General features: G+C 36.7%; 1 protein-coding gene across 2 annotated transcripts in view; it reads left to right on the top strand.

Moving 5' to 3' along the window:
• Positions 1–15,731, top strand: part of LOC141812605 (RNA-binding KH domain-containing protein PEPPER-like) — a 38,394-nt gene extending 22,663 nt beyond the window's left edge. For both annotated transcript variants that reach the window (XM_074700619.1, XM_074700618.1), the window contains exons 5-6: positions 14,953–15,147; positions 15,427–15,731. In XM_074700619.1, the coding sequence (XP_074556720.1) occupies positions 14,953–15,147; positions 15,427–15,597 (366 nt within the window). In that variant the 3' untranslated portion in view covers positions 15,598–15,731. The remainder of the gene's footprint in view (positions 1–14,952; positions 15,148–15,426) is intronic.
• The last annotated feature ends 7,375 nt before the right edge of the window (positions 15,732–23,106 follow it).

The raw sequence follows: 23,106 nt of genomic DNA, 5'->3' as shown, positions 1-23,106 counted from the left end.
GTGAAAAAAAATCAACTATTCACAGTGGAAACAAAGGAGGAGACTCACAAGACATTGAAAATTGAATGCCGAATTTTAATGGTATTATATGCAACTATTGTTGTAAGTTGGGCCATACAAAGTTTGAGTACAGAAAGCTTTAGTATAAAAATCCGCAAAAACATTTGACTCATATTGCATCCACTAATGATATCCCTAATAAATTAGTTCTTAACTCTGCAGATGAATTTGTTAAGTTCTCTCAATATCAGGAATTACTCAAATCTGCATCTTCCTCTGTCACTGCTATTGCTGATTCAGGTAACCACAACACATATCTTGTTTCTTCATCCTCTAAATGGGTCATTGATTCTGGGGCCACGAATCATATGACAGGTAATTCTAGTTTCTTTTCTACTTTTTTATTGAAATCTAACACTCCTACTGTTACTTTAGTTGATGAGTCTCCCTTTTGTGTTTGTGGGTCTGACACTATCAATCCTACTCCTTTGCTTTTTTATCTTCTGTCTTACATTTACCTAATTTATCTTTTAATTTACCCTCTGTTAGTCAATTAACTCGTAATCTTAACTGTTGCATCTTATTTTCTCCCAATCATTGTTTATTTCAGGATCTTTTGACGAAGAAGATTATTGGTAAAGGACATGAGTCTGGAGACCTCTACATTCTTGACCCACCTGTCCCAAGATCCATCGCTTGCTCAAGTGTAACTTTTCCTTTTGAGACTCATTATAGGTTAGGTCATCCATCTCTTTGTTGAAGAAGCTTTGTCCACAATATAGTAGAGTGTCTTCATTAGATTGTGAGTCATGTCAGTTTGCAAAACATCACCATCTTAGTTCGAGTCTAAGAATAAATAAACGTGTCATTATTCTTTTTGAGTTAGTTTATTTTGATATTTGGGGTCCTCGTCCTATTTTGTCTAAACTTGATTTTAGGTATTTTGTCACTTTTGTAGATGATTATTCTCGTGTAACCTGGTTATATTTAATGAAATCTCGTTCTGAGTTATTTTCTCTATTTTGTGCATTTTGTGCCGAGATTAAAACTCAGTTCAATATATCCATCTGTACTTTACGAAGTGATAATTCTAGGAAATATACGTCTAATCTATTTCAATCTTACATGAGTCAGAATGATATGCTTTATGAAACCTCTTGTGTTGATACTCCATCTCAAAATGGTATGGCTGAGCGTAGGAACAGACATCTTCTTAAGACTGCACGGGTCTTTTTATTTCAAATGAATGTTCACAAATCTTTTTTGCCAGATGCGGTTTCTACAGTATGTTTTCTCATTAATCGCATGCCATCATCTGTTCTTCATAGTGTGATCCCTTACAAAATTCTGTTTCCCAATAAGTCATATTATGTTAATCCTAGGATATTTGGTAGCACTTGTTTTGTTTGGGATGTTCATTCATATGTTACTAAATTAGATCCCAAGTCTTTGAAATGTATCTTGGTTATTCTCGTCTTCAAAATGTGTATAGGTGTTATTATCCTAGTATTAATAAATATCTTGTCTCAATTGATGTCGCTTTCATGGAAGACACATCTTATTTTCATCCTCACTTATCCTAACTTCTCAAAAGGAAGATGATGATTTATTAGTATATTCTATCACATCCTCTGCATCTGTCTCGGAACCGGCTCTTGACAAACCTCCTATTATTCAAGTATACTTCGGACGTCAACCTCTTGATTTATGCTTTGCACCTACTATTTTGTCATTAGATCCAACTCCGAGTGATGATCTTCCTATTACATTACGTAAGGATGAACGTTTGTGTACTTATCCTATTTCTTCTTTTGCTTCTTATAACGAGTTGACATCTTATAACGGCTTGATGTCTTCTTCTTGTTTTTTTATTGCGTCACTTGACTCTTATTTCTATTTCTAAAAATGTCTGTAGGATCGAAAACACGCTAGAGGGGGGGTGAATAGCGTGTTTGCACGCTTTTCGATTTTTCGTAGAAAACTCGAGTGCGGAAGCGGAAGCGAAAAAACAACGCAGCAAAAATAGAAACTAAGTGCAGAAAAGAAATGACACGTTTTGTTTTTACTTGGTTCACAGCGCAACGCTGCTACTCCAAGGCCCACGGTCCTTGACCGTTTACGTTGGGCAATCCACTAACTCACTTGCCCCTGTCCGGCAGCAAGTGTATCGAAAAATTCGAGTACAAAACCGATTACAATAATGATATAACTTGAAGTACAAATAAATCTTTTGTTACCAAACTTTCGCTCCCCGGAAGTTGAATTCGGCGTCTCGGTGTCAAGAACAGTTGCTTGAGGCAGGCACAGCACCGACGTCGAAGTTGGAAGGCTCGGGAGTCGCGGGAACGGAGTTTGGAAGCGTTGGAATTGAATTGCTCGGCTGCTGCTCGCGGAGGGCTTATATAGCCGGCCTGGGTCGACTCAGATCGCAATCTGGGTCGACTCCAGCTGATGTGGCAGATAAAACTTTATCAGCTTCGTCGCTTATCCCTCCTGAGTCGACTCTGATCCCGTTCTGGGTCGACTCCAGTCGCGGTGGCGGCAGCGGCGATAACTTTTTGACCTGAGTCGACTCAGAAGCTCACCTGGGTCGACTCCAGGCTGATCTGGCGGAGACCTCGACGCGCTGACTTCCGGAATCGTGCTGATTCGGCTGGAGTCGACTCCAGAGCCCATCTGGGTCGACTCCAGACCCGAAAAACTAAGTTTTTCGTCCGGAGTTAGCTTTCGTCGGGCTTTTCCTTCCTGCACAACAAGTTAGCTCAAATATAACATGTAAAGGAGCAAGTCGGTTCACCGAACCAACTTCGAGTCTTAACTTCGGATCTCCGGTGAGATCCTGGGTTAGACCGGCGCCTACTGTTCCTCGTAGGAACGCGTCCTCACCCACTCCCCTCGGGAGAATTTACCTGATGCCAACCAAGTCCTCCTGACCCGTTGGACTTTTGCTCGGCTCTGTCGTTGCCCCCCAGGACTTGAACGCAACTGATCCTCCTGATCAGTCCATTCTTCTGCTGCAACTTGGTCCTCCTGACCAAGTCCAGTTCTTCTGCAACTTGGTCCTCCTGACCAAGTCCAGACTTGTGCCTGGTGCACTTTGACTCTGCCAAGTCTTCATGCCTAGCCGCACTAGGACTTAACCTGTTTTCTGCACACTCAATTCAGCCTGGTTAGCCAAACCACATACTTAACTTGATCCTAGTTCCATAATCAAAACTCAGGTTTGATCTGCTAGTGCTTCCTGCACTAACAATCTCCCCCTTTTTGATTATGGCAACTTAAGGTTTCAAGTTAAGTTACAAATCACAACTTAAAGCAAATATCACAATTTTGCATAAATAAGCTAAGTATGAAAATTCAATGCATGCATGTGTGTTACTCCCCCTGAATCCTTTACTCCCCCTTTTTCAGGTAACTTATGCTTTCTCTCTTTTCAGAACAAACTTTTTCCAAAAAGATTTTAACTTGAAAAATTTTTGAAAAAAAACTTTTTAAAAAAAATTTTTTAACTTGGAAAATTTTTGATTAACTTGAACCTCAATTCTCTCCCCCTTTGACATAATCAAAAAATATTAGGTTCTATGGGTTGAGTCCAAGCTAAATAAATAATAAATATAGTTAGACAAAAAAAATGTTCCTTTGGGGCGCGTGTCCAACTTAGGTTTTAGCTATCTACTAGAAAGTAGTAGCTTGACCCAGTTAGCCAAGTATAAGTGTTTGATCCCAACTTAAAAGATTGTCTTTTTATTTTGGGACACTTAACTTGATCAATTTGAAATTAAAGTCTAAGCTTTTTGGTTTGATGCACTGACTTAAAGCATCTGTTTAGCTTAGACTAGAGGCCTATACATCTCACACCGTTCTAAGTTTTTGCAATCACAAACAAGGTATCTAGTGTGCTTTGTGAGATGTCCACCTAGATCTATAGGTACATGCTTTCTAGGGGGTTTGCATCTAGTCTAAGGCAAAATCTCCATTTGCTTATTTTTGAAAATAAAACTTAAAAAAAATTATTTTTGAAAATATACTTAATAACTTTGAAAACATTTTGAAATATACTAATAATAGATTTGAAAAGCATGAATTTTTGAAAACAAATTTCTTTTTCCTACTCTACTAAACATAAGCCTAGTTTTCTTCTAAGTATACTAAACTCGGATTCAGGTAAAGGTTTAGTAAAGATGTCGGCTAAGTTTGATTTTGACTCGACGTAGTCGAGTACAATTTCTCCCTTAGCAACGTGATCGCGTATAAAGTGATGCTTAACTTCTATATGTTTGGTCCGTGAATGGTGCACTGGATTTTTTGTTAGATTGATTGAACTTATGTTGTCAATTAATACTTTTGTGTTTTTATATTCTAAGTTAAAATCCGTTAATGTGTGCATCATCCAAAGGAGTTGTGCAACACATTCACCTAAGGCAATGTATTCAGCTTCAGTTGTAGACAGTGCAACACAGTGTTGCTTTCTACTACACCAGCTAACTAGACAAGGACCCAAGAACTGGCATCCACCGCTTGTACTTTTGCGGTCTAGTTTACAACCGGCATAATCTGAATCTGAATATCCAACTAAGTCAAAGTTGTTATTCCTAGGGTACCACATTCCCACAGTTAAGGTTCCTTTGATATATCTTAGTATTCTTTTAACTGCGGTTAAATGTGATTCTTTAGCATTTGCTTGGTACCTAGCACATATACCTACTGCAAATAATATATCAGGTCGGCTTGCAGTTAGGTAAAGTAGACTTCCAATTATACTCCTATAGTATTTTAAGTCAACTTGTTTTCCATTTGGGTCACTATCTATGTTACAATTTGTTGCAATTGGTGTGTTTATTTCTTTTGAGTGTTCCATCCCAAATTTAAAGATTAAATCTTTAGCATATTTACTTTGATATATGTAATTTCCATCTTTGGTTTGTTTAATTTGAAGTCCTAGGAAAAAGTGAAGTTCACCTACCCAACTCATTTCAAATTCATTTTTCATTAGATTTATGAATTCTTTTAAATATTTTGAGTTGGTTGAACCAAAAATTATGTCATCTACATAGATTTGGGCTATGAAGAAGTCTTTTTCTATATTTTTCACAAATAGGGATGGGTCTATCTGTCCTTGTTGGAACCCTTTAGTTACTAGGTAAGTAGAAAGCCTTTCATACCAAGCTCTAGGAGCTTGTTTTAGTCCATAAAGGGCTTTCTTTAGTTTGAAACATATTCAGGGTGGTCTTTCAAACCCTGGTGGTTGTCCTACATAGACTTCTTCTTTTATAAACCCGTTTAGGAATGCGGACTTAACGTCCATTTGGTAGAGCTTGAATCCTTTATGTGCCGCATAGGCTAACAACATTCGTATGGATTCAAGTCTAGCTACGGGTGCATAGGTTTCGTCATAGTCAAGTCCCTCTACTTGACTAAACCCTTTGGCTACTAGTCTGGCTTTGTTTCTAACTACTTCACCCTTATCGTCTGTTTTATTTCTAAATACCCATTTAGTTTCTATAATAGATTTGTTTTCAGGTTTAGGAACTAAGTCCCACACTTGATTTCTTTCAAATTGGGCTAACTCTTCTTGCATTGCTATGATCCAGTCAGGATCTGACAATGCTTCTTCTATGACTTTGGGTTCCATTTTGGAAATCAAGGCTACTTGACTTAGGTTCCTATAGGCGGATCTGGTCCTCACGCCTAAGGATGGATCACCCAAAATTTGGTCAGGTGGGTGACTTGCCCTAAGTCTGGGTGCTTGGGTTGTTCTACTTGGGTCAGGTTCAGTCCTTTCAGGTTCAGGTTCAGTTCTATTGTTGTTATTAATTATCCTAATTTCGTCATCTTCTTGATCTTTTGTATAAGTTGAATTATTCTGATTATTAAATTTTATTATATCATCATAATTAATTGTATTTGTATTTTCTTCGTCAAATGTTACATTGGTGGTTTCTTCTACTTTTAATGTGTCTTTGTTATATACTCTGTAGGCTCTACTGGTTGATGAATATCCTAAGAATATTCCAGGACTGGTTTTGGATGTAAATTTTCCTAAGTAGTCTTTAGTATTTAATATATGTACTTTACATCCAAATACTTTAAGGTAATTTAAGTTTGGTATTTTATTATTAAATATTTCATAGGCTGTTTTATTGTGTCTTTTATTAATCAGGACTCTATTTTGAATATAGCAAGCTGTGCTTATTGCCTCAGCCCAAAATTTGTTTGCTAGTCTATATTCATTTAACATTGTGCGTGCGGCTTCTTGTAGAGTTCTATTTTTTCGTTCTACTATTCCGTTTTGTTGTGGTGTTCTTGGACACGAAAATTCATGGTGGTAGCCATTATCTTGACAGAATTTTGTGAATTTGGCATTTTCAAATTCACCACCATGATCACTTCGAATTCTTTTTATTTTTAAGTCTTTTTCATTTTCTAATAATTTACATAGTGTTGTAAATTTTTCATATGTTTCATCTTTAGTTTTTAAGAATTTTACCCAGGTGAATCTTGAATAATCATCAATTATTACTAAGCAGTATTGGTTTCCGCTTAGTGACTTAGCCCCATGAGAATCAAAGAGGTCTAAGTGTAGTAATTCTAGGATTGAGTTAGATTGAGCTTGACTAGTTGCCTTATGTGAAGCTTTTGTTTGTTTTCCTTGTTGGCAAGCATTACATATTTCATTTTCTAAGTTTATTAATGTTGGAAGGCCTTTAACTAATCCATTGTGACTTATTTTTGAAATAAGTCTAACATGAGTGTGACCCAATCTTCTGTGCCACAACCTAGTTTCCTCTTGTTGTGTTAGTAAACACTTGAGTGAGGATGAGGGTAGGTCAATGTTATATATGTTATTTTTCCTAATCCCAGTTAATTTGATTTCTGGGTTTTCTATGTTTTCTAGTAGACATTTAGATTTGGTAAACCTAACTGTGTAACCTGAGTCACACAGCTGACTTATGCTAAGTAGATTGAACTCAAATTTGTCAACCAACAAAACTTTTCTAATTTCAAAATTCGAGTCTAATTTTATATTACCTGATCCGATTACCTTTAATTTTCCGTTGTTTCCGAATGCAACGGTTCCCAAGTCTTTGAACTTGAGTTTGGTGAATTTTGATTGATCTCCAGTCATGTGTCTGGAGCAACCGCTGTCCAACATCCAGTTATCCAGTTTCTTGTGTTCCTATAAATTTAAGAAACACTTAGTTGGATTTTATGGATCTTGGTTTTAAAGATTATGTTTAATTTTAATTTAATTTGTTATTTTGAAAAGGTTGATTAATTGAGTTTAAAGTTAATTAATTTTAAAAATTGTTTAATTAATTTTAAAAAATTTGTTTAATTAAATTTTGTTAATTAAATTTTGAATTAATTAATTTTGAAAATTTGTTTAATTAAATTTTGAAGTTAATTAATTTTGAAAATTTGTTTAATTAAATTTTGAAGTTAATTAATTTTGAAAAATTTGTTTAATTAAATTTTAAAGTTAATTAATTTTGAAAATTTGTTTAATTAAATTTTGAAGTTAATTAATTTTGAAAATTTGTTTAATTAAATTTTGAAGTTAATTAATTTTGAAAATTTGTTTATTAAATTTTGAAGTTAATTAATTTTGAAAATTTGTTTTAATTTTGAAAATTTTTTGAAAAATTTGTTTAATTAAATTTTTTAAGTTAATTAATTTTGAAAATTTGTTTAATTAAATTTTGAAGTTAATTAATTTTGAAAATTTGTTTAATTAAATTTTAAGTTAATTAATTTTGAAAATTTGAAATTTTTTGTTAATTAATTTTGAAAATTTTTAATTAAATTTTGAAGTTAATTTTGAAAATTTGTTTAATTAAATTTTGAAGTTAATTAATTTCCCCGAAAATCCTTGTTTAAGTTAAATTGGGACGGCTCCCCGAGGCTCAATCCTTATTAAGTTAAATTGATTGCAAAGGACGGCTCCCCGAGGCTCAATCCTTGCAATAATTGAATTATGTTGAGTTTTATGATTTGATTAATTTTGAAAACTTGTTTGTTGGGTTATTTTGGTTTATTACCTATTCATCTCACCCAGTCTAAGTGGTCAATCAGTTAACCTATGGGTTGAATGTGAGATGATTTCAATTTTATCTTTGTTTATTGTGAAAGGTATCTATACTTGATCAATTTTGAGTTAGATTCAGGTTTAGCCTTCAACCAATTAAGTACACATTTCAAAAATTGATTCCCAGGTTGTGGCGAGGCAAGGGGCCTTCTTGGTTATCGGAGCAACGACCACTTCCTAGACAGAATCAATTCAAGAAATTATGGACTTAATCGATTTATTGAAAAACCTTGGTCTAACTAGTCTAGGATGTGGCGAGGTAGCTTCGGTCAGTTCAGTTCGACTCCGTGAACCAAGTCAGGTACTCCTTACCCTTCTTGACCACTTTGTCTAGCCTCCCTGACGTACTATCATCTCGCCCCACCCTGGTACTATGTTGGCAAGAATTGATCAAGTAGTTGGTCCTTAAACTAGCCTAATTTCTAATGCAGGAAAATAAATCTAAGTTATGCAAGAAATCAAACAAGTTGTTTTGGTTCCCCCGGGATCGTGCCCCTTGATTGGTCGAACCAAGTGGACCTGATCCTTGGGAACCAAGAATTGGTTCGGTCCGACTGGGTTAACCAGCCGGGACTTCGGAACCCACGCTTGGACTCGTGTTCGATTTCTACGTGTGAGTGCTATGAATGATCTTTGTTTAGCCGCGTATCCGATGCCCGATCGGTTGTATCCAGCCTTCTGCGATCCAAGCATCATATCCAGATACTTGGACCCGGAGGTGAATTTTTCCAGCGATCGTCTGAGTTCACCGACTTGAACTTTCAGTTGAGCATTTTCTTCCTCGAGTTTAACTCGAGTCGAATCCTCAACCGAATCGTTCGGAGTCGGTGACTCAGGGTTGACTTTCTCTTTGAGGAGTGCTAACTCCTCTCGGAGCGATTCACCCACGGCCTCGGACTTGGCTAATTTTTTACTTAAACTAATTATAATTGAAAATAATCTATGTCGACTTACAGTGGGTTTCGAACCTTCGGAAACGGATACGGATCCGTGGCTTTCGTCGTCCGAGTCGTAGTCGCTTTCGTTCGGGTTGTCTTGAGCCGGAAGCGCGAGGAAGCTCTTCGTTGGTTCTTCGTCCGACTCCTCGGATGATGACTCGTCCCACGTTGCTTGAGAACTTTCCGTTTCTTCTTTTGGTCCTTCCGCGGGCAGTCGGCGATGAAGTGCCCCTTTCGTCCGCAGCCGTAGCACTTCGAATCTTCTTTTCCGGTGGTTGGCTGCTTCGACGTGTTTACGACCTTCTTGACCTCCGATCGGCGAACTCCCCGTTTGTTCCGGAACATCTTGCGAACTAGATTTACTAGTTCGGTTGTAACGTCCTCGTTCCCGTCGGTGTCCGATGATTCTGATTCTTCCGGTACTTTTCGTCTTTTTGGCTCGGAACCTGCAATTAAGAGCGATACCTTTCTCCTGCACTTCCGTATTAGACTGTTCGTGTAATTCAAATTCAGAAAATAATTCATCTAACTTAATTTTATTAAGATCCCTGGAAACTTTATAGGCATCTACCATTGATGCCCATAAGGTATTCCGGGGAAATGCCTTAAGTGCGTACCTTATAATGTCGCGGTTGTCGACTCGTTCTCCTATCGAGTGCAGGCCGTTGAGGATGTCTTTGATTCTTGCATGTAGACCGCTTGCCGACTCTCCTTCTAGCATTTTTATGTTATATAATTTATTTATTAATAAATCACGCTTGCTTACCTTGGTGTCGGAGGTGCCTTCGTGAAGTTCGATCAGCTTGTTCCACAGCTCTTTGGCACTGCTGATCGGGCCGACTCGGTTCAGTTCCTCCTTGGTTAGTCCGCATTGGAGCGTCTGGGTGGCTTTTGCGTCTGCCTCAATTTTCTTCATAGTGGCGGTATCCCAGAGCTCGCAGGAGAGTGGTTTTCCATCATTGCCAGTTGGGATTGTGAATCCCGTCTGGATGATGATCCACATCTCTACTTGTGTTTTCAGGTGACATTCCATCCTGGTTTTCCAGTATGGAAAGTCGTCACCCGAAAACAGCGGTGGTCGTGCGGTGCTTGAGCCTTCTTGTTGGGCCATTAGTATTTGCACACAAGAAAATAAAAGAAAAGAAATTCCAAGACTTGGTCTTGGATTAGTAGTGCGGGAGAAAAGAAAATAAAGAATTAAATAAGCGAAAAATACGAAAAACGTCTTGAATCAGTGGTTGCACTGTTTTCAAGAACCCCCGCTCTGATACCAATTGTAGGATCGAAAACACGCTAGAGGGGGGGTGAATAGCGTGTTTGCACGCTTTTCGATTTTTCGTAGAAACTCGAGTGCGGAAGCGGAAGCGATTAAAAATTGTGCGGAAGCAAAAATAGAAAGAAAGTGCAGAAAAGAAATGACACGTTTTGTTTTTACTTGGTTCACAGCGCAACGCTGCTACTCCAAGGCCCACGGTCCTTGACCGTTTACGTTGGGCAATCCACTAACTCACTTGCCCCTTTCCGGCAGCAAGTGTATCGAAAAAATTCGAGTACAAAACCGATTACAATAATGATAATAAATTGAAGTACAAATAAATCTTTTGTTACCAAACTTTCGCTCCCCGGAAGTCGAATTCGGCGTCTCGGTGTCAAGAACAGTTGCTTGAGGCAGGCACAGCACCGACGTCGAAGTTGGAAGGCTCGGGAGTCGCGGGAACGGAGTTTGGAAGCGTTGGAATTGAATTCTCGGCTGCTGCTCGCGGAGGGCTTATATAGCCGACCTGGGTCGACTCAGATCGCAATCTGGGTCGACTCCAGCTGATGTGGCAGATAAAACTTTATCAGCTTCGTCGCTTATCCCTCCTGAGTCGACTCTGATCCCGTTCTGGGTCGACTCCAGTCGCGGTGGCGGCAGCGGCGATAACTTTTTGACCTGAGTCGACTCAGAAGCTCACCTGGGTCGACTCCAGGCTGATCTGGCGGAGACCTCGACGCGCTGACTTCCGGATTCGTGCTGATTCGGCTGGAGTCGACTCCAGAGCCCATCTGGGTCGACTCCAGACCCGAAAAATAAGTTTTTCGTCCGGAGTTAGCTTTCGTCGGGCTTTTCCTTCCTGCACAACAAGTTAGCTCAAATATAACATGTAAAGGAGCAAGTCGGTTCACCGAACCAACTTCGAGTCTTAACTTCGGATCTCCGGTGAGATCCTGGGTTAGACCGGCGCCTACTGTTCCTCGTAGGAACGCGTCCTCACCCACTCCCCTCGGGAGAATTTACCTGATGCCAACCGAGTCCTCCTGACCCGTTGGACTTTTGCTCGGCTCTGTCGTTGCCCCCCAGGACTTGAACGCAACTGATCCTCCTGATCAGTCCATTCTTCTGCTGCAACTTGGTCCTCCTGACCAAGTCCAGTTCTTCTGCAACTTGGTCCTCCTGACCAAGTCCAGACTTCTGCCTGGTGCACTTTGACTCTGCCAAGTCTTCATGCCTAGCAGCACTAGGACTTAACCTGTTTTCTGCACACTCAATTCAGCCTGGTTAGCCAAACCACATACTTAACTTGATCCTAGTTCCATAATCAAAACTCAGGTTTGATCTGCTAGTGCTTCCTGCACTAACAGACAAAGAAAATATGTTCTCGACCTATTGACTAAGACGGGAAAATTAGGGGCAAAACCTTGTAGTACTCTAATAATTCAGAACATGCACCTCACAAAAATGGAAAACTATTTGAATATTCTGAGAGATATCAAAGGTTGGTTGGGAAGTTGAATTATCTTACCGTGACTCTTTCAGATATTGCATATTCGGTTAGTATTGTTAATCAGTTTATGTCATCTCCAGTAGTTAATTATTGGGCAGTGTTAGAGCAAATTTTATGTTACTTAAAGGGAGCATTCGGACGGGGTATCGTATACAAAATCATGGACATGGACACACTCATATATTGAATGTTTTTTAGATGCAGATTGGGTAAGTTCTAAAATGGATAAAAGGTTTACTTCAGGTTATTGTATTTTTGTTGTAGGAAATTTAGTCTTATGGAAGAGTAAAAAGCAGAATGTTGTATCACGATCCAGTGCAGAGTCAGAATATAAGGCAATAGCATAATCTGTATATGAGATAATGTGGATATATCAACTGTTGACTGAAGTAAGACTTAAAATTTCAGTACTAGCAAAATTGTGGTGTAATAATCAAGCCGCTATTCACATTGCATTAAATCTCGTATTTCATGAGCGAACTAAGCACATTAAAATTGATTGTCATTTCGTTCGTGAAAAAATTCAACAAGGCTTGATCACTATAGGATATATGAAGATTGAAGAACTAGGGAGCATTTTCACAAAAGTTTTAAATGGAGTCCGAGTTAATTATTGTTGTAATAAGTTGACTATGATTAATTTTTATGCGCTAACTTGAGGAGTATTATCTGTATATATTAGTTAGTATATATTTAATTAATTAGTTGTCAATTAGCCTAATTATAACTTTCTTAGTTGGATTTTTTTCTTAGAAAGATTCCTAGTTTGTATATAAATAGACCTCATCTTATGTAAAGGTGGGTTAGGAGGAATAAGAATTCGTTTGGGTATTTCGTTCAACACATAGGTTAATTTACTTAGGGTTGGTTCTGAAACTACTCTCCTATACTCTGATTTTTGCTGAGACTTTGCTTTAAGTTGCTTGCCGTTATGTGATATTTGAGTTTATCACTGTGATAATTGATTGATAATAAACTAACTAACATGTGAAATTCTTAAAGAGAAAATTGTAGGTAGCCACTAGAGTTAATATAAACTATAATGAGATCACCCTTGGATAAAATAATAACTTATCAAAATAGAGAAAATAGTAATGGTGAGTGCAGAGGGTTTAGGGTTTTAGATCTTTGTATGTTATATGAGACTCTAATTTAGTTTTATTTATTTCAAGATTTAAAATATCAAGCCGTGCCGAAGTTTCGGTCTCGAACCAGAATGATACAGTTTTGGTACCGTATCATACCGTACCGGTATAGTTTCGGTATTTTTAAAATATAAAATATATTAACTAAAATAAAAAATTTAATCAAAATATTTAAAAATAAAAAATAAAATATTTTTAAAAAATAATAAGATAATTTTATGGATTTTAATAAAGCCTATTTAAATTATCCCCAACTATAACTAGGAATTGATTATTAAAACCTCAATTAAACCCTAAGTTAAAAAAAATAAAAAACCAAAAATCACAACGTCGCCTCAGATCGCGTGCGGCCTACAGGCAGAGGCGTCGTCGGGCCTGCGCGGCGCCTCCGGTGGCGTCGCCAAGCCCAGGCGGTGCCTCCGGTGGCGTTGCCGGGCTCGGGTGGCGCCTCTGAAGGCGTTTCCCGATCGGAACCGCTGTGCCGGTGCCAGTCTGTCGGCGGAACGAAAAATTTCGCCCGTATCACGTGATTTGGCTCGAAATTTTAATCCCTGATTTATTCCATTGACAAGACATTGTTCCATTAAAAGTGAGTGTTTATTTATGAGATAGATGATAATAACTATTATGTTTCACCATAATACTAAAATTTTAATTTGAGCGTTAAGATGAGATAATGCTATGTAAATTTTGATAAGAGAATAATACATTTAACTTGTGAATAATAATGTGAACTTAAGTGTCTAACAAAGAATAATGTGTTCAATTGGAGCAAGTGAAAAATTATAATAAAATGTGAATTTAAAAGATAAATCTGTAAGGGGAATGTGTCTAAATAAATGTGGTAATAACTTACTATGTGATAAATGATTGTTAACTTCGGTAACCTTTATAAAATAATATAAACATAAACTTCTCTTTTGACAATATAAGTAATGTGAATTTAATTGGCTAATGACAAAGAATAAAGTATTCAATCAGTGCAAGTGAAAAATTATAATAAAATGTAGATTTAAAAGATAAATCTCTAAGGAGAATGTGTCTAAATAAATGTAGTAACAACTCAATGTTATAAATGGTTGTTAAATTTGGTAGCCTTGATTATTAATGTTGTTTAGATTCTATGCAAATGAATATAAATCATGTATTTCTTTTTTAATTTTACTTTGTACTTTGTGCCATATTATGCAGCTTATGTGATGATTGGGTGGTGTTTTGTAATAATTCTATTTGAGTTATGCATCTAGGTTAATTTGAAAATATTATAGACAACACACGTTGAGTGAAACTTGTATCTCAGTAAACCACGCTCAGGAAGGGCATATCCATAGCTTGGATTTTCTTTTTTCCTTCATGAGCACTAGAGCTTAGTGTCCATGCTGCTTCTATGGTGAATTTTTCACCAAGCACAGTCTTCGGTTTGTAGGAACTTAGCTTCTCTAAGGAAGACTTTACTGCCTAAAGCGGTGGCTTAGAGTGAACACTCGTTGACACCAGGCAAAAGTTGTTTGGCACACTGGCTTACAACAATTTAGAAATAAGCAAAGTGCTACATTCAGATGTGGGGAAACTATTTCTTGACATCTGATTGTAGCACTTTGCTTTGTAAGTTGTAAACCATTAGGCCATTTGGCCAGCAATTTTTGTTCTGTGATAATGAGGGTCCGGTCTAAACCATCACTTAGGTTGCAATGTCTTCATTGGAGAAGCAAAGGTTGTTCAGTATTAGAGCAAACATGACTCATGGAAGAATGAAAAAAAAGTTAGCTTGTATTTATGTTTTTATTGTCACTGGAGTGTACCTAGGTATCAATAACATTATCTTGGAAGATTACCTACACAAGATGATGCAATCAAGCAGTTCCTGAAGCCTATTGTATCATTTCACTCTACCCAAGTGAGGAAAATATCCAAAGAACTAATCAACTTTTAAATTCTAAATCTATCTCACATTTGCTATATTAGAATAATACTTCTTACTCCAGTCGATTTGTTGGTTGAACTGTTTCGTGGTGCAGGTCATACACAGAATGCAAATTCCACTTGCATATGCTGAGGATATTATTGGTACCGGAGGGAGAAATATAGCATACATGCGACGTACTAGTGGAGCAGCAATTACCATTGAGGAGAGTAGAGGAATGGCTGATGAGATAACTGTTGAAATCAAGGGCACTTCATCGGAGGTTCATATTGCTCGGCAGCTCATACAGGTAGGTTAATGCATCTCTCTGTTCCTTTCTTTCTCCTGTTGTAGTAAAGGGCCCAGTCCATACCCTTCTTTTCCTGGACGAAAGTTTCTGAAACATATTTAGGCATGAGAATTGTTGTATTTGAAGCTTGATTACGTTCCACAGAATACAAGTTGACCCAAAAAAGTTCAACTGATTTTGATCATATAAAATGCGAAGACACTATATATGATTACACATTCAATGCAAGAACACCAACCATCGGTTTCAACCTCATCCTGGTTTTTCTATTGCGTGCAGGATTTTGTGGCCAGCCGTACTGAACCATTATTCAGCAACTACAGTGGATTGGACACAGGCTTGAGTTCAAGTTATTCCCATTTATCGAGTGCACCTTATCCATCCTCTTCACAGTCATATGATCGATATGGTTCCGCAGGGCAAGGTAGCTATGGGGGGTATCGGGTATAAGAACTTTTTATTTTTCCAGTTAAACATGTGCATCTAAAGCCACTTCCAAAGGAAAAAAAAAAAACCCAGTATTTATTTGAGTAGAGATAATTTGTTGGTAGTCTATATTAACTGCTTTACCATGCAATTTTGGAAATTACCTGCTAAATTTGTGCTAATTTTGCACAAATATTTGAAAATCGATGGCGGTCTGTTTACTTTGAAGAAAACATGAGAGCGGAAAGAAAAAGGATGAGGAATTTTTTTGTAAAGATAACACATCAATCTTATAAATGCTTAATTTAGTTCTTTGGTTATAGACATCAATATTCATCTTTAAGCAAAAGCGATATTAAAATTGTGTTCGAAAGCTTCCATTGGAAATATTGAGAGTAAGGATCGCCATTATCAACCACGATCAAAGCCCACTCAGTAACTATTCCCACAAAGGACTTTGGCAGAATGTAATTCCAATATTAAAGGAAATGCTCAACAATTACTTTCTCCAATAGAAGAGTATTATAAGTTCGAATGAGATGAATAGCTAATTGCTCCTATAGAAAAGTATTATAAGCCGGAATGACACTGCGGATGAATAGATTTGGAGGATGAATAGCCTAGTGTTTGTTATAAATATAAAATTCAATTTAAATTTTACAAGCATGTGTGTTGTAATAATATAATTTACATGCAAAAAAGAAACAAGATAAATGGCAATGCTAACATGCTTCTAAACTCTAAGCTTCTATATCCATAATTTAAAATAAAAATTCTAAAAATACTCTTTTAAATTTAGGCAATAAAAAATTTCAACAATTCAATTAAGAAAGCTCACTGGGATAAGACCTTAATAAGTCATTGATCTACACCAACTTGCAGATCTATTCAAAAACAAATAAAAAGTACAACACAAGGAGATTAACCATTAAGTCTTACCTGAATACAAAGAAGGATTAATACAAGAGCAGACAATATTTATAGAATGGAATTTTTGTCAAGATCAAGCTAAAGTAGATTAACCATTATGGCCACTTGTTAGGATTGTTACTTGTAAGTCTTTAGCTAAAGTAGAAACACATCAAGAGGATGGTCATCTTGGATAGATGTTTGAGTAATTTGAATCCGCATGATAAGGAACTATTGCTTGGACTAGGTGTGACGTAGTCAGCCTAGTAGAGTCTAATACATATATCATGTCCTAAACTAAGCGGGTATAAGATGAGTCAAAGGAATCGACTCAGGAACAACTGTAGTTGCTGAAGGGTTCAGAAATGATTCTGGAATCAACTGTGATTTTTTGATTAATTGGGGGCCATGATGTACTACTAAGTGTCACTCATTATCGATTCATAATTAATGATTAATTAAGAATGACCAACATAAATCAAGAACCTATAAGATCACATGCACTGAGTTTATCCAAAAGACATAAAATAAGTTTGAGAATTAGATTCTCAGATTGAGAGAGATTGAGTCTGGTTGGACTAGACGAAGGACATATATGAAAGATATTTTATCAAAATGAAAACGCGGATGGGGCACATCTTTTAAAGACAAAGTGAACCCTCTTTGGTTTAATTATAAACCAAATTAATTTAATTTTAATTAAAAGGTGGTTTGGTTTGAAACCAAACTTAAGGCTATTGGTTTGGATTTTAGTCCAATGAATACAGGTTTTGGTTTACGAATTAAACCCATTAGAGATCTATAAATAGATCTCTATAGAAGAGAGAAAAAACAGAAATAGAAAACCTAAAGGTTAGGTTTTAATTCTTTCCTTCTCTTCCTTATGTCGCTACACACCCCCTTGGTGTCACCGTCGCCGCCAACTTCCCTTGAGCCGCCATCGTGTAAGAGGACCACTAGCCGACAACCTCCCGCCTCCACCGGGCCTCCCGTCCAGCCTCCCGCCTCCCCCTCCTCCTCTAGCCAACCATTGCCCTTGTAGTGGAGTTGCTACGTCGGACAACAACCGAACAACAAGGTATTGTTCATGCCATGAGACCTTCTTCCTTCGCCCTCGGCTATTATTCTGGTGAAAAATTATTGCTATCGAAACTTTGATGCCATTAGGCTTGCTACCCCTCTTTGGCAGCGAGCCATCCAATAGGATTGAAGTGAGCACTAGAGGGGGGGGGGGGGGGGTGAATAATGCGTTTGTTGCTTTTTCACTTATTCAAAAACCTTCGCATAAATTAGAGTAATTAAATGCATAGTGGAATACAAAGATGGACAAGTTTATTTTACTTGGTTCACAATTACTGGCTATTACTTCTAAGGTCCACGGTCCTTGACTGTTTACGATGAGCAATCCACTAAAACATTCTCTTTTTTTGAAAGAGTTTCGCCTTTTACAGAATTTAGGATCAGTAAGCCTTTACCATCCTAATAAATTAAGTACAAAATATAGACGAAAATGAATATTTTACCAACAAGATGAATTAGGAAGTATGTGAAATTGTTGGTGCACCTTTCGGACGTTATGACGGTGTCTCGAGTGCTTCGATTGCATGCAAAATGGACGTCGAGGTAGTGTAATTGAGTTTCTAGGGGTTCCCCTCACAGCTGCTTTTATAAGGTAATTTGAGCAGCTTAAAACTCTTTCCGGGCACCTCCACATCATTCATCGATCGACTTTCGACGTTGACTTGGCATCTCCGAGCATCTTGTATCCTTTCGGGCACCTGAAATGTTGAAGTGGAGGTTGGCGGATCAGGTTTGACTCCACCATGCCTTATCCATCTCCGGACGCCTGGAGCCTTTCCGTGCACCTGGAAGATGAGGTGTCCCGACGATTAGAGACTTGCCATCTCATTTGCCTTGCTGGCCTGATCGACTGACATCCGGGCACCTGGATCCCTTTTGGGCATCTGGACAGTCCGGTCACCTAGATCTAATAGGGGCGCCTAAAACCTGAAGTTTTGGTGTCTTAATTCTTGCATTACAGAGTTAGAGCAAAACAGATATTATAGGAATTTAGAGTGATAGTTTACCAACTATCTGGTCTTGACTTTTAGGTTTCTCAATGAAATCCTAGGTTAGATTGACGCCTACTGTTCTCTTCTAGAGAATGCGTCTTCACCTACTCCTCTCATGAGAAATTATCTCTGCCAACCATCTGGTCCTCAAGACCTGATTGAATTTTTGCTCAGCATCTATCCTCGACCTCCAGGACTTTCTTTCGATGTCCAATTCTTGCTGACCCATCGCTCTACTAGATGTCCAGTCCATGACCCGCTTAGACTTCCTGCCTGTGCTTTGATCTGTAAGTCTTTTTGTCCAGTCCTCCTGACCAGTCCTCCTTACTGACTAGGACTTCCTTATCCCAGTCCTTCAGACTAGGTCTTTCTTGCCTAACCTTAACTAGGACTTCCCTGTGTTATCTGCACACTCATTTCAGCTTGTTAGTAAATACCACAAAGCTTAACTTGAACCCTTTGCCATGATCAAAACATCGATTCGATTATCTGGTGCTCCTTGCACCAATAATCTTCTCCTTTTTGATTATGACAACTTTGGTTCAAAGTTAAGTAAAAACAATTACTTTGAAAATGTCATTTCAAAAACTTAAGTCTCAAAAAATCAGACTTTCCCTTAACTCAATATCTTCCCATGAAATTAAGGTATATTTAAAAAATATTTTGAAAATACTTTTTCATCTCTTCTCCCTCCTAAACTTGATATGGTTCTTTCATTTTATCATTTTGCATCTAAGAACCATTCAAGTTAAACATAATATTTTAAAATAGTTAGGTTTTTAAAAATATTTTATGAAAATATTTAACTTTGCTTTTTAAAACACTTTAAAGATATTTCTTTTGAAAAGAATTAAAAAATATTTCTTCAACTTTTGAAAATTTTTCAAAGAAAAATATTTTTCAAAAAAGCATTTTGAATTTTTTTTAAACTTTAACTTTGAAATTATGCTCTCTCCCCCTTTGGCATAATAAAAAACATAAATAATTTTTGGAGGGGTTTTGCAAAACCTTTCAAAGTGTTTAAATTTTGAACAAAATTGCAACAAATTAACAACTTTGGAAATAAAATTTTCAAGCAAAGACATGTAAAAATATTAACAAAGTTTAAGGTCATTAGTCTAAGCATGATGTCATATAATATAATATATAAGAAAAATTAAACATATATAAATTCGTCCTTATACACATGTTTAACTTATTAGTCAAGTTAAGTGTTGTTTTCAACTAGTCTTTTACTATGAAAGAACACTTAGCTTGATTGATGTATGTATGTATTTTTAGTCCAGATTTATTTTAATACATTACAGAAACATCTAAAATCTAGGCTTTTACCATATGTATCTGACACTAGTCTAGGTTTCAGAATACACAAGTAAATTATGCTTAATGTACTTTGTGAGATGCAGGTAGTCTAAATCTATAGGTGCACATTTTCTACTGGTAGTATCTAGGCTAAGTTCAAATTTTTTTAAAATTTAAAATCATAATTTTAAAAATATAATATCAAAAATATGTTTTTTAAAAATCATAAGTAAAACAATTTTGAAAATTTTGTTTTAAAAACCTAAGTAAAAATAGATTTGAAAATACATGATGACTTTGAAAATGCCATTTCAAAAACTTAAGTCTCAAAAAATCAGACTTCCCCTTAACTCAATATCTCACCCTGAAATTAAAGTATATTTAAAAAATATTTTGAAAATACTTTTTCATCTCTTCTCCCTCTGAACTTGACATGGTTCTTTAATTAATCAATTTGGGTCTAAGAACTATTCAAGTAAAACTTAGTGTTTTAAAAACAATTAGGTTTTTAAAAATATTTTATGAACATATTTAACGTTGCTGTTTAAAACACTTTAAAGATATTTCTTTTGAAAAGAATTAAAAATATTTCTTCAACTTTTGAAAATTTTTGAGAGAAAAAATATTTTTCATCAAAGCACTTTGAAAAAAATATTAAACTTTAACTTTGGAATTATGCTCTCTCTACCTTTTAACATAATAAAAAACATAACACATTTGGAGTTTTTTTTGTAAAAAACATTCAAAGTGTTTAAATTTTGAATAAAATTACGGCAAACTACTTTGAACAAAAAATATCAGGCAAACACATGTAAAAATATTAACAAAGTTTAAGGTCATGAGTCCAAGCATGATTCATATAATATAATATATAAGAAAAATTAAACATCTATATATTCATCCTTGTACACATGTTTAACTTATTATTATTAGTTGACTATTAGAAGATAGTAGTTTTTACTAAGTTAGTCAAGTTAAGTGTATGTTTTCAGCTAGTCTTTTACTATGAAGGTTAACACTTAGCTTGATTGATGTATCTTGTATTTTTAGTCTAGATTTATTTTAATGCACTAACATAAACATCTAAAATCTAGGCTTTTACCCTATGTATCTCACACCAGTTTAGGTTTCACAATACGCAAGTAAATTAGGTCTAATATACTTTATGAGATGCGGGTAGTCTAAATCTCTAGGTGCACATTTTCGACTGGTAGTGTCTAGGCTAAGTCCAGATTTCCTTTAATTTTAAAATCTTAATTTTAAAAATATAATATTTTAAAAATAGGGTTTTTAAAACTCATAAGTAAAATAATTTTGAAAATTTTGTTTTAAAAACTTAAGTAAAAATAGATTTGAAAAAACATGATGACTTTGAAAAAATTCATAGCAGAAATAATATGTTAAAAATGAATTCTACTCTATAGGATCGTTGAGAGCGTTAGAGGGGGGGGGGGGGTGAATAACGCTATCGGTAGTATTTTCGAGATTCATAAATTTGCCCGTGAATTCGTACGATTAAAGTTGTAAAGGCAGCGGAAAGAAAATACACAACACAAAAGTATGAGTAGTTTACTTGGTTCACAGCCATAGACTGCTACTCCAAGGCCTATGATCAGTTTGATCGTTTACGTTAGGTAATCAACTAAATAACTTTCCTCTTATAAAAGGGAGTTAACGCAAATATAGGAAGTGTACAAATGTTACTGCCCTTAGAAATGAAGTACAGAATCGATTAGATTTTACCGAAGTCAAGTAAATGCAAATTTCTTGTGCAGCACTTCGACGTTACGATGACATTTAGGGGAGTTTCTTAGCGTGTAAACGGTCATCGGTTGTCTCTGAATTGATGATCTGAGTCTCCCTTGATGCTCTTATATATGGCTTTCCGGGCACTTGGAAACCTTTCCAGGCGCCTCCATGCTGTCCACCGATCCACCATCGACGTTGCTGACCTGACACTTCCAGGTGTCTGTATCCCTTTTCGGGTGCCTGTATGCTAATGTGGAGGTTTCAGATGAACTTTGACTTCCGTAACACTTATCCGAATCCGAGCACTTGGAACCACAACGGGCGCTTGGAAGCTGAGGTGTCCCGATCATTGGGACTCTGCCACCTCACTGCTTCGCTTGGCCCGGTTCTGCTGATGTCCGATCACTTGGAACCAATCCGGGAACCTAGAGTCCAGTCGCCTGGATTCAGATAAGGGAGCCCGGAATCAATGTTCCCGCTCCTCATTTCCTACATTACAAGTTAACATAAACCAAAAGGTAACAGGAAAGAATAAACAGTTTTGCAACTATTTTTAGTCTTAACTTGGGATTTCCAGTGAATTCCTAAGTTAGACCGACACCTACTGTTCCCACACTAGGAATGCACCCTTATCCACTTCACTCAGGAGAATTTACCTATTTATCAACTAAGTCCTCCAGACTAGTTAGACTTTCTATTTAGCCTTAATCCTCGGTCCCCAGGATTTGCTATTAGACAACTGATCCACCTAACTTGCCTAAACTTCTACCATCAGATATTTGGTCCACCTGATCTACCTGGACTTCCATTGCTAGACATCTGGTCCGTCTGACCTACTTGGACTTTCACCTGATGCACTTGATCCGCTAAAACTTCTGCCTAGTTCTCCAGATCAGGACTTCCACTTGCCTAGCCTCCAGTCAGGACTTCCATTGCTTAGTTTCCACTAGGACTTGTATGTGCCTAGTCTCAACTAGGACTTTCCTGTGCTCGTTGTACACTTAGATCAGCTCATCAGTAATCACCACACACTTAACTTGAATCTCTTGCCATTATGAAAACTAAGTTTGATCATCTGGTGCTCCCTGCACCAACAATCTCTCCTTTTTTGATTATGATAACCTAAGTTTCAAGTTAAGAAGAACATACTTTTAAATTTTATAGAAATCATGCATACAATGAAAAATATGCAGCATATAAATTGATTTCCTAACTCCCCTTGTAAAGAATACTATAGAATTGAGTCTGTAAGACACCAAAGAAGACTTGGAGGTTTGGAGCATAGATCTGATGTTGAAATCATGCTTCAAGGGTAACCTCAATTCTTTTATATGTTCCATTAAATCAATTCTGTGTTAAGACCTAAATTATCAAGATCTTGTAATTAATGAGATGTTAGAAGTACAAAAAATTAATTTCTGTAATTGAACTTTCTCATCTTGTCCCAACAATTTGTATTAAAGCACATATTTTGATATTATTATGTATTTTGAATTGATTT

Source organism: Curcuma longa, chromosome 19 (assembly GCF_044706935.1).
Source record: "Curcuma longa cultivar G26 ecotype Majalengka, Jawa Barat chromosome 19, ITB_CL_G26_1.1, whole genome shotgun sequence".
NCBI lineage: Eukaryota > Viridiplantae > Streptophyta > Magnoliopsida > Zingiberales > Zingiberaceae > Curcuma > Curcuma longa.
This window is presented reverse-complemented; position numbering and strand designations above follow the sequence as displayed.